The sequence below is a fragment of the Zymoseptoria tritici genome, chromosome 18 (assembly GCF_000219625.1).
Source record: "Zymoseptoria tritici IPO323 chromosome 18, whole genome shotgun sequence".
NCBI lineage: Eukaryota > Fungi > Ascomycota > Dothideomycetes > Mycosphaerellales > Mycosphaerellaceae > Zymoseptoria > Zymoseptoria tritici.
The window spans coordinates 113,293-128,312 of NC_018201.1; the positions used below are offsets into that span (position 1 = coordinate 113,293).

Below are 15,020 nucleotides of genomic sequence, written 5' to 3' on the forward strand. Positions count from 1 at the left end.
TATAGAAACTATAAGTAGACTTACTACGATTATAATGTCGTCTTCTTTTCTTAAATATACTATATCTTCTACTATCGTTAGCTTAATAGTAATAAGTTTAAGCTATTACTACTTATACCGTTATAACTCCGTTACGTCGTTAGGAGTCTATAACTCGTAGAAGTTTACCGATAGTCCTAGGGCTAGCGTTATAGCAAACTAGCCGTTACTTCGAGGCTCGTCTAGTTATAATCGGCGCTACGGTATTTTATAAGATCTAACTTATAAGCTAAGCTAGTAATAACCTTTAAGTAACGTCGTATACTCTAATGCGGAAGCTAACCTCCGTATAGCCGGTTTCTAATTCACCCTCGTATACTCTACGATTAGCTTCCTATTGTTGTTCTAGGAGTCTAGTATTACCCGAACTAGCATTTAGCCGAGAACTTTAAGACTGTTTGCTATCTCCGTTGTAGCCCCTTAGACTCTAGATAAATTCTCGGCAAGCTTCTCGTCGCTACGCGACTACAATGGCCTTATCGCTCTGGTGTAACTTCTTTATCGTTCTGGTGTAGCTTCCTTTTGTTCTGTCGCTTCCTTTTTCGTTCTGACTAAGCTGACCCGCTTCGCTAGTTTTGAGCCAATGGGAGCGCCGGATTCCATTTGGGGCCCAAGGGTCTGCCAGCTTATGGTGGTATACCGATATTTTGGTCGTGCAAGTGACTCTGTTGAAAAACGGAACGATTTGGGTGGGCGTTTGGGTTCCCCGCGTTCCGATTTTCAACAGAGGCAAGAGGTCGTGAAGCTGGTTTGGCTGCATACAACGATTCTTCAACAACACCCCAGCATAGATCTGAACACACGAGCTTGTTCAGCGCGCTTCGGTGATTGCAACCGTGTAATTTGAATGGTTGCGCAACGTGAACCCGTCTCAAACGAGAGGCAAAAAGAACGCTGGTTTGGCAAACGCCAGTTTCCAGAACAAAAAGTCAACCACACACCAGAACAATAACTCCACCACCACCAAAATACCCCTGACAGCCCCGACAACCCCCAAGATAGTCCCGGTACTGTCACAGATACCCTCCAAGCGATTGCGCAACATCGTGTTGTCCACCCGAACACCTCCACCGCTGCCATGGATCCTAACACTCCCTCCGGCGTGTCCCTGTTGAGCGAGATGGTGACATCTGAACTCGAGCGCATGGATATCGGTGATCTGAACGATACACAGCGCAGCGCAGTGGAGAAACTGCTCCGCGAGATCGAGGATGAAGACAATCAAGATGCCGAGCTGAGTGGTGAGGAGCCCGAAACCAACGAAGAGGATCCGGATGCCGATCCAGAGGATGAGGATGTTGATAACGATGAAGAAGAGCTGTTGCCTGGACAGGAGCGCACAGCTAAAGAGAAGCGGATCTTCCAGCTTAAGTTCAAGAATGTGATGAAGGCCGTTCGCGATGCTAGATTTGGTGGATTTGAAGCCCTTCTTCGCCACTGGACTCGCGCAGACAAGCTGCAGTATCGGTCAGCAACATACCGCCGTCGAGTCCGTAGAATCCAGTCAGTCCTGTGGCGTGAGAAGCTTGTTAGCACGAAGCAGATCCGGTCAGAGCTGAAGAAGCTTGTTAGCATGCCATTCTTCGACAAGTACAAGCCCGAGAACAGCATGAAGCAGGTCGAGCTGAATGAGATCAACGAGATCATTCGCAAGACGGCGCCGACTTGGTATGCGATGATCAACGACGAGCTTCTGCCTAATGATCGCGCCAACTGGGCCGAAGTCAAGCAGCGATTCAAGAACAAGTACGACTTGATTGCAAAGCGCAGTGTGATAATGACGACCACTGTCGTCCACTCGATTGCCAAGCAGCGTGCGAACTGGATGCCAAAGGCGCTCGGTTTGTTGTTGGTCACAGGTGGTGTTAAGAGCCGTCTGATTTCAGTTCTTAATCGCGCCGGCCTCGTGTCTGGTTTCAAGACCCTCCAAGCTCTTCAAGAATCGAATGCCGATGAGCATATACGTGCGGTAGTGGAAATGGCGAAGGATCCCCAGGTGCTGATCGCGTACGACAACTTCTGCCGCCAGGAGCAGAAGAATGAGCAGGTCGTTGGGCAGAAGAACGAGCAGAAGAATATGACCACGTCCCTAATCGCGAAGTGCCAGTACATCCACAAGAACATCAACAAGGGCATGGTCAATTGGAAGACGCCACTCTTGGCCAAGAGCATCATTCGCAACCTCGGCAGCAAGGACACCGTCGGTGACATCCTCGCTCGCGGCAAGCAGAGCGCCAAACACCTTGCAGCGCAGGACACCCAAGCGGATGCTTAAGGTCGTCCTGTGGCCGGACCTGTGTACGGTCCAGAGCCACCTCCTTAGGCTCAGGCTCAGACTTAGACTCAGACTCAGACTCGCGATCCGTTCGCCGCGACTGTGGAAGACGCTCCGGAAGATGAAGGAGAAGGTGGCCCAGATCCTGCGATGTTGGCGATGACTCCGGACCATGCAACCGCGCTGTATCACATTAACCAGAGTATGGCCGCTGCGATTGGCAACGAGATCATTAACCAACTGTTTGGGTCCGGTGGCAGTCGTCCGCAATGGCCAGTGCTTGACGAGCTGATCCATGCGCTTACCCAAGTGCTGTCGCTGCCGGTGTCGATGAATGATGAGGCCTCCCTTAAGGGGACGTATGCGGTGCATGAGGACGTCTGGCTGAGGTTTCTGAAGTTCTGCAGAGAAGACTTCAAGGCTGAGAAGAGTGGTCGGTTGTGGCTCATCCATGGTGACCAGATGACGATCGAACGCGCTCGCTCGGTGATGAAGGAGATGGTCGAGAGCGAGCTCTCGTTCGACAAGAAGGATTGGATGCTTCCGATCCCTGCCTGGTTCCACATCAAGATGAATAACCTGTGGACTGTTGCAATGCGCACGCACTATGATCTAAACAAGGACGGCGATGTCCTTGATCACGGCCTCAAAGCCGACAACAAGTACTTCGGCATTAAGAAGATCACCAACAAGAACCCCAAGTTCTTTAACACGCAGAGTCTTGTTGTTCGTGGGTTCAAGGCTTGCGTTCTCGGCATGTTCGTGCAGGAACTGAAGGATCGCCAGGATTGCACGTTCGTTCGGCGCGGTGATGAATCTGATCTGGATGCGATCCGTCGCTCGGTGTCTGATATGGGCAAGACCAAGTATCTGGAAGTCTTGGAGTCCATCTACCAGAAGGCGTTCACTGCGAAGGCGTGGAAAGGAACTGATGCTACGGCCGAGGATCCGACCTTCATTAAGGATCCGGTATTTACGACACAGGCCCGCATGATGCAAGAAGTGGAGCTCTTTATGACCATTGGCAAGGCGACTCGGATGGAGGACATTGGCCACATGCGCCGCCTCGTGGATCGATTGATTATCCAGTTCCTTAGTGCAGGCCAGAGCAACTACGGTCGTGAGATGATCTACCTGCGGTGGTTGTTGAGCGAGGCTGTCGATGAAGAACTCCAGACCGGTATCCTGGCTTCCAGTGTCCTGAACCAGTCTGGTCATCGCAGCAAGGCAGTGGCCACGGACGAGCTCGTCGAAATCTACAATATGGAGTACTCCATGGACATCAAGCAGCACGCCAACTCCACGCACACTCTCGACAAGACCTTTCGTCGCATCGCCCTCATGCGCGAGTGCACCCGTGTGCTGAAGCTGATCTTCGGTGGACTCGGAGCGACGTACACTAACTATCACACTGCGAAGAACACATCCGACGACATCATCGGATATGGCATGCAGCTCCAGGAGAAGGGCCTCTCGTCCATCAAGGCTCGCACTGGTGCCCTGTCAGAGGACATCCGGCAAGCTGGTGTGGAACTTCTGTTGTCGAAGGTCGGTAACTTCAACACTGAGAACCGGCGTTTCGCGCGTGGTATCACCACGGTCTCGCCAAACTTCGACGATGGTGAGCCTGAGGATTTCGGTCAACACAGTGAAGCTGCTGCTGAGGATGGCGATGAAGCATTCATTGCGGCTGGTGGAGGCGGCGAGGACGAGATCGAGGAGGAGATCGGGGAAGATGACTGGGAGGATGTTGCAGACGATGGGGCTGTCGGTGGAATGAGCAGCGCCTTGTGAGTGCGAATGAGCTGTTGATGCGAAGGGGTGGTGAAACGATGACTGTCCAGAGCAATAAGTCGGTTGTGCCAGAACAACTCGAAGTAGTCAGAACGAAAAGTCCCTGTTATCAATGTGCCTTTGCCTCTGATCTCAGCCGTTGTCGCCTTGTGGTCACTCGTAGCTCAGAGCAATAACTTCGCTTATGCCAGAACGATAATATCGCTCGTGTCAGAACGATAACCTCATGCTAAAGCAATAACATCGCTCGTGCCAGAACAATAACCTCAGGCTGAAATGCGGTCGGAGGGTGAAGTGAAGCTCGGTTCGGTCAGGGAGTGAAGGGTTGTCGCCAATGTGAGGTTTCTCACCAATAGGAAGGAAAGTGAGTCGTCCGGTGACAAAACGTCGTCGATCGCCGCTCTGTTTGTCGTCTGCTTCTTCTTCTTCTTTCTCCTCACGTACAACAGCAGCAGCCGCAACATCACTGCCGCCGGATCTCTCTTCCCTTTTTGTTGTCCGTCCATGCCTATCGAAGGCATCACCATCATCGCCATCATCACAATCCGCCGCGCCGCCGCCACCATGTCTCGTCTCGCTGCCCATTGGGCACGCCAGCTCTTTCCGTTCGTTGCGAGCTCGACCAAGAGCCGCTCCACCACCAGCATCACGAAGTAAGTCCAGCAGTCCAGCAGTCCAGCGGTCCAGCAGTCCAGCGGTCCAGCAGTGAAGCGGTCGTCCGGTGACTTTTAAGCTAACTTCAATGTAGGCGTGACAAAACCCGCCACCTATCCGACGATCGTGGTCGCGACACAGTCCCTCCGTCCATCCCGGCCTTCTCCTTTGCTCCGCCGGTCACCACCTCTTCCGACAACAACATCATCCTCGACGACGACGACGATGACAATGCTGGCTTCGCTGGCTTCACCGGTGGCGGCTCGCCTTCTTCCTCTCCCTCGCCCGCCCATCTGTAAGTCCACGTTTTCTGCTTTGTCGAAGAGATTGTCGACAATCGCACGTGAAGCCGACAATACCACGAAATCACCTCCTCCTGCTGCCTATATCACTCCGCACCCACCTCATTCTTCTCGTCCTTCTTCTTCGCTTCTTCGTCACGCACCAGCACGCCACCTCTGTCGCCATCACCAACACCAACATCAACACCAATACCAACATCAAGATGTCGCGCTCTTCTCCTCCCTTCGTAGAAGTCGACCTGGACGCTTTGCTGGACGATGTCGCTGAATATGCCGACCGAGAACCTGCGCGCGCTGCTGCCCCTGCCTGGCGCCCTCTCTTGCCCTCTCCTTCGCCCGCACATCAACCACACCTCCGCCGCCACCACCAAGAGCCGCTAGTCGCCTTTCTGCCCTGCGCCGTCCTGCTCTTCGCCGCCGCAGCTCACCACCACCACCATCCTCCGACCCGTTCGAACTTGTCGTGCCCTCAGATGAGGAAGAAGAAGACGACGATGACACCCTGCTTGCTCCTGCTCCAGCTCCAGCTCCAGCTCCAGCTCCGACACCTCCTCAACAGCAACAACAACAGCAAGACCGCGGTCGCGGTCGACCTTCTGGCTCTGGCTCTGCGGAGCTATACCAGCCACAAGAGACTGGCAAGTGGTGGACGAAGCAGGTGGATCGGATCGGCTGGGACAACATGAAGCCAGCTGAGCCGAGGAAGATCTCGGCTGTCGCCAGAATTGAAGAGCAGCCGCAGTATAGCACTGCTCGGATTCCGGCCTGCAAGAAGTGTGTTCTAAGAGAGCAACGCGGTGGCATTAGCCCGTGCAAAGTGTACACACACGAGGCTGCCGGTCTGTTCGAGAAGGGCAAGGCGTCGGTCAAGTGCTCCCGTTGTCGCGTCGGTGGAGAGGTGTGCGAGTAGATAGCCTTGAAACGAGCTGGTTTAGTAGTGTCTTCAATCTTCAATCTTCAATCTTGAAATCTCAGGTCGAGTGTGTCCATTTTCCGGCTTCTGCAATCTTTCTAGCTCCTGTGTTTTTTGTCCTAACACGATTGTATTTTTTGTCCTAACGCAATGGATGGCTGGATTCGTGGATTCGAGGTTCGGAGATTCGCAGACTGTAGAGTCGATCGAGTTCGAGATTCGTAGGCTGTAGAGTCGATCGAGTTCGGGGTGGCTGCAGATAGCAGGCATTATTTGTCCTAACGCAATTCGCGATTCGTGTTAGGACAATAAATGTAAGGGATCGGTCGGCGTTGGCGTTGGCGTTGGCGTTGGCGTTGGCGTTAGGGAGGATGCATTCGAAGAAGAGAAGATGAAGTGTGTCGAGGACAACAGCAGGAGGATTTGGGGCGTGATACAAAGTGGTTTGAACGCTTTGCGGAGGCAGCCCCGCTTATGTCGTACGACACTTTGCGACAGCATCCGTTCTAACAACAGACAAACGATCCTCATGCGACGGCGAAAACGATCATTATGCGACACTAACTGCGACAGCGACCGAGCCTAGCCGCGACCAAACCTGCCGCAATGAGGTTGAGTTTTAAGGCCCTCAGAACAATACGTCGACTACTGCCAGAACAATAAGTCTGCCGTCAGAACAATATGTTAGCGCGCCAGAGCAGAAAGTCTAAGAGCAAGAGAGGTGGTTATCAGGAAGCGAGGCTGAACAAGAACTTCTCATCGAATCTACGGAAGCTCTACGATATACACGGTGTTCTTAACATGAAGAGACCAGAGTTCCCACCGGTTGCTGTCGACTTAAGCTATACCGGATATTCCGATTACACCTCCTTAGTCTCCGCCTGCTTCAACCTCTCGGGCTGCTATCGCGATTCACACCCCGTAGATTCTTCGCCGTGAAGGAGCGCTTGCGACCCCGGCTGCTCCTAAGCGACACCGTCTCTAGCATAGCCTGCAATTGCTCGCCGGTAGGAGGAACCTCCGTAGTCGTGTCTCTGCCTAGTGAGAGGATGCGTGCGCGCGTAGCTGGACCGCCCACCTCTGCGGTTTGCTGTTCTTCAATGACACTCTTCTGTCCGGTTGCGCCGGTGACAGCTGGTGTGGATCGACGACGAGTGGTAGGTGAAGTAGTCGATGGACCAGCGATTGGAGCACTCGCCGGACCAGCTGCGACACCTGCCAGATTCTGCGTCTGCAGAGGTGCTAGATTGCGGGCTAATCGACGAGCTGGAGTCTGCTGGCCTGCTAGAGTCGGACCTGCTGGAGTCTGCTGGCTTGCTGGAGTCTGCTGGCTTGCTGGAGTCTGCTGGCTTGCTGGAGTCTGCTGGCTTGCTGGAGTCTGCTGGCTTGCTGGAGTCTGCTGGCTTGCTGGAGTCTGCTGGCCTGCTGGAGTCGGACCTGTTTAAGTCTGCTGGCCTGCTGGAGTCGGACCTGCTTAAGCCTAACCTGCTTGAGTTTGGGCTGCTTGGGCCTGCTTCGTTGCTCGAACGTTGGCTTGGACACGCAATGAATTGAGATCCGCTGAGTTCCGGATATTCCCCTGGGTGGCCTTGCGACGCGCATCCATGGCTGCACGGCCGGTGCCTTGGACTGTCTGTACTTGAGAGACAGCAGCGCGGAGTGCCGCTTTCCTCGCCTTCTCAGCCTCCTCGGCCTCCTTCTCCGCTGCTTCCTTGGCCTTATAGATGGTTTCCCACTTATGATGAACGTCGATCTGGTTAAGGTAGATCATCAACTCCTGGATATCCTGCTGCTCCGACCAGTTATTAAGAAGTGGCGCAGTTTCAAAGACTTCTTCGTCCGTCACACCAGGCCAATCCTTAGTAATGTTAGCGAAGATGTTGCACAGCTGGTACTGCAGGTCCTTGGACATGTAGAAGTCGGTGGGGATCGTGAAGTGGAGCAGCTCGGCATTAAAGTTCTCGTCGTCGCTGAACATACTACTGGCAGTCGCCGACTTCTGCGCAGCCCACTGCTCGATGAATGCTAAGGCAACACCGCGACGCGAATCGACTGTTAGCTTTGATGGCTTCTTGGGACCGGGTGGTGGGCGCAAGTCGAGATTGTGTTCCTTCTCGAGCTCGGGATTGCACATGTTACAACACTTGTCGTTAGGGATTGGATCTTGTGGATACTGGCATCGCTCCTCACCAAGGTACTTGTTCTGGACCTTGCGACAGCATAGGCCCTTGCCATTGTGCAAGAGGTGTGAGTTCCGGATCTCACGGAAGATAGTTGGTGTGTTCTTACGCTTCTTAATCTCGTCCTTGGTGAAGAAGCTCTTGCCGTCAGATGCCTTCTTCTTCTTCTTCTTGGCTGGCGCATCCTCGTACTCGCTGTCGCCACGGTCGCTCTCGTCACCACCAACGCCTTCGCCTGGATTCGCAGCGTCACCCTCGCCAGGGATCTCATTAGCGAGCAAGGACTCGCGCAGACGGGAGCTAAGTCGGACTGGACGCTCTCGACGGCTTCGTGGAGACAACACGGTTGGCAATGGGCCCGCTGGCACTGGCTCTAGCTCTTCCTCAGGAGGCGGCGGGATAAGCGATGTACCTCCGGAGTCAGGATGCACATGCTTCTCCTCGTTATCGAGCCAATGCTCCTGGAAAGTCATGCCAATGCCATAGATCTTGTCACCATTCTCGTCCACCTGATCTTGAAGGCGATGCGACCGACCAAGACGCTGTGTCTGATCCTCGGGATCCTTGGTAATGGGAATCTTGTTCTGGGTCACATACTTGATATCTAGAACGTTGGTGCCGGTACTGATTTTGGTCGTGCCAGCCATAATGCGGATCTGGGACTCCCGGCCAAGCTTCTTGAACTCATTGTATCGCTTGTCCTGGTCATGCGGAGCGACATGGGCAGTGTAGAAGGACACGATCTTGTCGACATCATGGCCACCACTGCTATCGTTCGTGTATCGATGCTCGAGTGGCTGGCTCTGCGTTTTCTCAACGAGCCATCCACGCACAATGTTGCAGAAGTTGGTAACCGCGGTGCGGCCATCGATGAATACCAGCGCCTTGTCCATCGAGCCAGGGCTGGCATGGCCATTGTCGTCGACTGCCTTCCGCACGAGGAAGGACAGATAGTCGTAGTCAACTGCGTTCGAAGGGATGTTCTTGACGATGTACGTGGTGTCTGGCCGATCGATGCTCCCACGGATGACCTGCGTATGGAACGCTCCATCGCCGACTGGACGCATACCCACCGAGTCGCTGCTTAACAAGAACGCCTCAGTCTCAACCGAGATGGTCGCCGACACGCACAGCATCGGCGCATCTAGCCTCAAGCCGCTGCGCAGCTCACCAATCTGGGCATACTCCTCGCGAAACTTAATCCACTTCATTACAAGATAAGACTCGTCAATTACGAGAAGTCCGATCTTGTTGCGCACACGCTTGACCAACGCGCGAAAGGTTGGCTCTGCAGCAGTCTCTGGGCCGACAATCCAGTGTGTTCGATCGCCAGCTTCCAGTTCTTCCAGCTACTTGGGATTGGCAGCCTTGCTCTCCTTGGTAATGTTAATAGGACGCACGAGTCCACCGCTGGATGAGGCTTCTGCAATGCGACGAAGATCCTCGGCGTGTTCATCGCCAATGCGGTTGAGGGGTGTGATCTGAAGGGTGATGAGGCCGGCTGCGGATGTCTGTTAGCTGCGTGTGGATGAAGCAAGGGAATGTGAAACTTACTTATGATTGTGACCGCCTGGAAGGTGATACTCTTGCCCTCGCCAGTACGCACGATGTTGAGAACATCCATCTGGCCAAACACGATCGCATTGACCATATCGATCTGGATCTCCTTCGGCTGGTAGCCCTTCCCTAGGTGAAGAAGATCGAAGATCTTAACCAAGCTGGCGATGACAATCTCTCTCTAAACATCCATCTGGCCTGGACACTGGCCGACCATATACACGAGCTGCGGAAGTTCCTCGATTGACATAGTGGGGATGAGTGCACATTGGGCCTTGAAGTGCTGTGCGTAGTCTCGTGGATGATCTGGAAGCGGCACCGGCGCACATTGGAACTCTGGATGATCGCGAGTCACTGCACCACGGGCTGGCGCTTCGGCAGCAGTTTGCTCGGATGCTGGAGCTGGCCGCTTTGAGGATGTTGGAGCTGGCCGCTTCGAGGACGATGGTGCTGGCCGCTTGGTTAAAGAGGCATATTGGCGAACCGTCCTGTCGCATTAATTGCACACCGTCTGCTCAGCTTGTGAGGCATCCTTGTCAGGGTAGAAATCGATGCGCTCGAGATCGCGTGCACATCACTTGCACCACTTCATCTCTATGTTAAACTCATCATCCAAAACGCCCTCGCAGTACTGGCACTTCCTACTCGGGCACCGGATGTTCTTGTTCCTCGACACCTTGCAATTAGGGCAGTCGAAGTATGGCTCTGGCCGCTTTGAGAACGATGGTACTGGCCGCTTTAAGGATGATGGAGCTGGCTGCTTGGTTGACGATGCTGGAGCCGGTCGTGGCACATAGTGTTCGTTGCATGCATCCTGCTCTCGACGCTTTAGGCTAGTGTCCTTCCCCGGGAAGAAGTCCTCGCGTGCGGTGTCATGTCCACCGCCTTGCTTGCACCACTTCATCTGGATATTAAGATCTGCATCGAGAATCTTCTGTTCACAGTACATGCACTCTCCGGTGTCCTCCTCACCCTCCTACTTCGTGTCTCTCGAGAAGCCACATGTAATGCAGTCGAAGTAACGCGGATCGATCCCTCCAGCAAGCGGTGTGCAGCTGTAGCAGAAGTCTTTGCGCTCTGTACCGACTTGTGCATGGTTGAAGTTGACTCGCGTCGTCTCGTGTCCGCTGCTATGAATACACCACTTCAACTCCGAGCGCAAGTCGTTGTTAACCGTGTCGGCATCACACCACACACAGAAGGATGCGCCTGGTGCAGTATCGCGAGCTCGAGCCCTGCGCATGGAACAGCCAGTGCACTCGAAGAACAACGGAAGAGAAGCATCCTCAGACGGATCGCCACCCATCGGCGTGTCCTCCTGCTACTGAGGCGAGTCGATATCCATCCTCTGCATCGCTTCCAGCTCCTCAGCAGTCGGCTCCATCGACTCGCTTCCGCCATAGTGTCTTCCTCGATATCCGCCTCGATTCACACGCCCTGCTTGCTCTTGTGCCGCCCTCGCAGCCTGCTCGGTCGCGCGCTGCTCAGCCTCTCGTGCACGCTGGTCGGCGAAGAAATTGGTCACAAGGCCACCACGACTTCACGTGCCAGAGCAATTAGTATAAGGGCGGGAGCTCTCTTGAAAGCGCCTGTGTGGAGGTAGACTGTTTGCTGCAATCGACTATCGGACCCCGGGTAGAAGATAGTGTACCATATCTCCAGATTGATCACAACGTCACTTTGCGATTTTCAAAGCACAAGCCGCCGGTTCTAAGGCTGTAGAAGACGTATCGTTTTCTACGCCGTCTATATACAGCAACTGCAAACCGTTCCTACTACGTAAAAGCAAGAAAACTATCGTTGCTATCGTCGTCGGGTCTACGTATTTTATAGTATTATCGAGGTATAATCTATACTGCGTTTCGAAAGCCTAGTATATAAAGTACGTAGTCTATACTAAGATATCTCCGATCGATTCTAGCGACGACGACAGCGATATCGATAGTAAGAAACATCTCTTATAATCCTAAACAAGATGTCTACCTTACTCGGAATATAGGACGCCGCTCTCGATCGAAGTAGATATATAGGCCTTAGCAAACAGTATACAGATCTGTCTTTCGACAAAAACACCAAAATCGCAGAAATCGAGAAATCGACGTTGTGATCAATTTGGAGGTATGGGGCGCCATCAGAAGAGCAGACGACGTCGCTCGAAACTTTAAAGTTTTGACGGCTGCGGAGCCGTCTCCTGAGGTCCGCTTCCCGGTGCTCCTTCGGCGCGTCCCGCTCTGACGATGGCATCCTGTATGTAGTTAGTCTCAGAAGCACAGACCCTCTTGGCGAGCACTAACCTCTAGCGCCATCTCCGCTCCACGGGACTGTTACTTTCAAGTTGCTCAGTCTGTCTGACAATAATGTCCGCAGAGTGCCTGGCTCGCTTGTAATGCATGATTGATCCGACCTACACCTCTGAACGTCAAGCGCGCCGCCAATTCTCCGCGGCTCGTGACCACACGAGCACGCCATGACAACTGCTTCCATTCCGCACCGGAAAGCGCGCGCAGTGCCATGGTGCAGAACGTGCTCCGGGCTTGCTTTGAGCCGTCATATCCTGGGGCTGATGATGAGCTCTAAATTCGTACCGCCGAGATGTGGATGGTGGCCTTTCTGAAGTTATTGGGACCACAGCGACCGACTGGGCTTACCTCACTGCCCCTGGAGCTCCGCATACGTGTCGGCCGTCTCGTACAGGGCCACCCAACCGCTCGCGCCATCACTCTCGAGTATAATATTGCCGAAGCTCCATTCATACTCGACCACAACGACATTCGGCCAATTCGGAGCAAAACTCTACAGCTTCGAATGGACACTACGCTTGCATCGCCGATACGTAGATGGACGACAATACGTTGTTTATATCGATGAGCAAGCACAGACTGGCAAGCACGACTCGGACCTCATCACCCTTGCATCGAATCGAGAGTGGACGCACCTAGTCCTTGCATTGGACGTTACCGGATGCAGGTCGATATCGTTACATCCGCTCGACAAGAATTCTCACTCGGCTGGTATTTGGTATCGTGTCATCCCACGGGAACGATTCGCAACGCAGAAAAGCTTCGTCTGTTCATATCGGGGAAGAACGTTGCGGGACATGATCGATGCGGGCAATCCACGCGTCCCGCTTTTCGACACCGTGCCGCCTTTCCTGCGTCTAAGATGGTTCGCTGAGTCCACAATCACAAGCTGCGTCGAAGGTGTTCCTCAAAGAATGGTGCGGAGGCAAGCTGGTCAGCAAATCGCTGCAATAACAGCTGTGCTCTTTGACGGAGCAACTGTGGATCTATTCTTTCATCGATACAGCATTGCCGAGACGGAAGCGGTTTACAGATCTCTGGATCATTCCGGCTCGACTGTCATTGTGCGCCACGCCGTACTACGGCCTTGTGAGCGTTCGATCAATGTTGGAGTCCGCGTTCGTCGAGTCGAGCTTGGTCGCTCGTCGGCATGCCTCCTGGTATGGTCAGAATTCTCGCCCTCTCCTGTGTTTGCTAATTGGGGGTGTAGCTTTTGACATCGGAACACAGAATCTTCGACATGGGCCCGTATCTTCCCGAGCATATGCGCGCACGTCATGATTTCTACAGTTTGTTGAACCAGTCTGGGCCAGTGGAGGCCGTCCACATCAACAGACGTCTTGACTACTCAACTACCGCAACAATCGCGGTGCAGAGCGACCGTGTACAGGTCTACGAGCAAACGTTGAGCGCGGGAGACTGGCTATCCGATTATAGGTCTTCCGAGGAAGAACCTGCATGTCGTCTTCGGCATCACTACATATCCGTGTTCAAAGATGCCCTCGTTCTGGAAGGCCTTGTGGATTGTGCAGACGTTCCGGCGAATGGCAGTACCCATTTAGCCTGAGCTGGCTCTCGAAACTCAAGGAGAGACGACCGTTGAGGCCACTGTCTAGTGCTCCTGCGCCCACGACGATGCACATCGACTATTACAACAGTAAACCGCCACACGAAAAGTCAACGCCGAAATCCGAACGCCTGCCCGCCTTTCTCGAATGACCCATCCTGTCGCGCGTGACTCCGAGACCTTTATCTGTGGGCGTGAAAGACGAATGGTGATCAAGATCGAACTGATAAGAATGATTAGATGTAGGCAGTCGAACTCATTCCGCATGGCTACTGACCTTTCGAGCATAAGACTTGGATGTGTCCACGCCGTCACGGTCTTCCATCTCAGTACGATCACGTCCCTCCGCACGATCGAGGAGAGCGCCATTGCCAGTGGCGGCCTCTCCGGAGAACCCCAAATCTTGATCGATCATACGATACCAAACAAGTTGGCGGACCGCGGTCCGTCGAAACGCGATCTTGTCGTGGTCCCTGGACGTAGCCGCGCATTTTGATGTTCCACGCAGGCGACATATCATCTCTTGCCATCGGGGCCCCCCGTTCCAAAGCTCTTTGTATCCGACAAAGCAGTCATCACCCATGAAAAACTCGATGCCATGCCACCAGTCGCCATCAGCGCTGGTTCTGAATCGGACCATGCCTTGTATATTGACTGATTACGAATCTTCCGTGTGGTGAGCTGAGTAGGCTGATCCTCGATCCCAGGGATAATCCGGTGCAGAGCCAGTATCTGAGAGGATGTAGTGCAGCGAGTTCACTTCGAGCGTGAGCACGGGGAGACGACGTGGCCATTCGTCCAGTTCCTGCGTAGTGCACTTGTGTCGGTTGCACAGAAGTCGAAGTAGTTTGCTCGCGCTTCTGCCCGGCGCTCCTGCTTCGATGTGTACTTCCGTCGAGAGGTGGTCGACATGGTCAAAAGTGTGGTCGTTCGAGGGCTTCGGAAATGACTGAGGGCCTTTCACAGTGCTTGGACGACAACGGGTGCTGTTCACCGCGTGAAGACAAAGTACAATGTGATCCTTGGCATGGGCGAGATGCTAGCCCACACTGCGTTATGAGGGGAAGCGCTGGCAGTGAGTGGTCTCCGATGTCCGTGGCATCTTGAGTTACCACTCACAAGCGATGCGTCTCCACATCCGCTTCCTTGCATAATTCTGCACGATGGCGTTAGTCGTTTTTGGCTACACATTTGGCCTTTGTTGAGGGCATTATACGTCCGCAACAAGGTCTTTCTCTTGCGGTCCGCCCAACCCAAGAGTCAGCTCGAGGTAGCATCTCTGAGCAGTTATCCGTGGTGATTCCCCAGAGAGCGCATCCCGAGCACAGAGCCTGAGCGCTGATCATCTCGGCACTCCACCCCCCTTCACCGGTCGACGCAGCTTGTCCTCAGTAGATGACGAGGCTGAGCGTATCCTGACCAAGTCATGGGCATTGCTG

The 15,020-nt window shown here is 53.8% G+C and overlaps 3 protein-coding genes across 3 annotated transcripts; 2 read left to right on the forward strand and 1 right to left on the reverse strand.

The window, feature by feature from the left end:
* Positions 1–2,017: 2,017 nt before the first annotated feature.
* Positions 2,018–4,108, forward strand: MYCGRDRAFT_51762 (uncharacterized protein; the record flags this gene model as incomplete). The annotated part of the gene is made up of 2 exons (XM_003847031.1): positions 2,018–2,239; positions 2,516–4,108. 2 exons carry the CDS (start codon positions 2,018–2,020, stop codon positions 4,106–4,108), a joined length of 1,815 nt encoding a protein of 604 aa, XP_003847079.1.
* Positions 4,109–8,831: 4,723 nt separating this feature from the next.
* MYCGRDRAFT_51763 (uncharacterized protein) lies at positions 8,832–9,832 on the reverse strand (the record flags this gene model as incomplete). Its single annotated transcript, XM_003847081.1, has 3 exons — positions 8,832–9,506; positions 9,558–9,658; positions 9,712–9,832. Coding segments are annotated over 3 exons (897 nt in total), but the record flags the coding sequence as incomplete, so codon positions are not given.
* Positions 9,833–11,951: 2,119 nt separating this feature from the next.
* MYCGRDRAFT_97865 (uncharacterized protein) lies at positions 11,952–13,581 on the forward strand (the record flags this gene model as incomplete). Its single annotated transcript, XM_003847032.1, has 3 exons — positions 11,952–11,961; positions 12,552–13,174; positions 13,225–13,581. The coding sequence occupies 3 exons, from the start codon at positions 11,952–11,954 to the stop codon at positions 13,579–13,581; spliced, it is 990 nt and encodes a 329-aa protein (XP_003847080.1).
* Between the last annotated feature and the right edge of the window lie 1,439 nt (positions 13,582–15,020).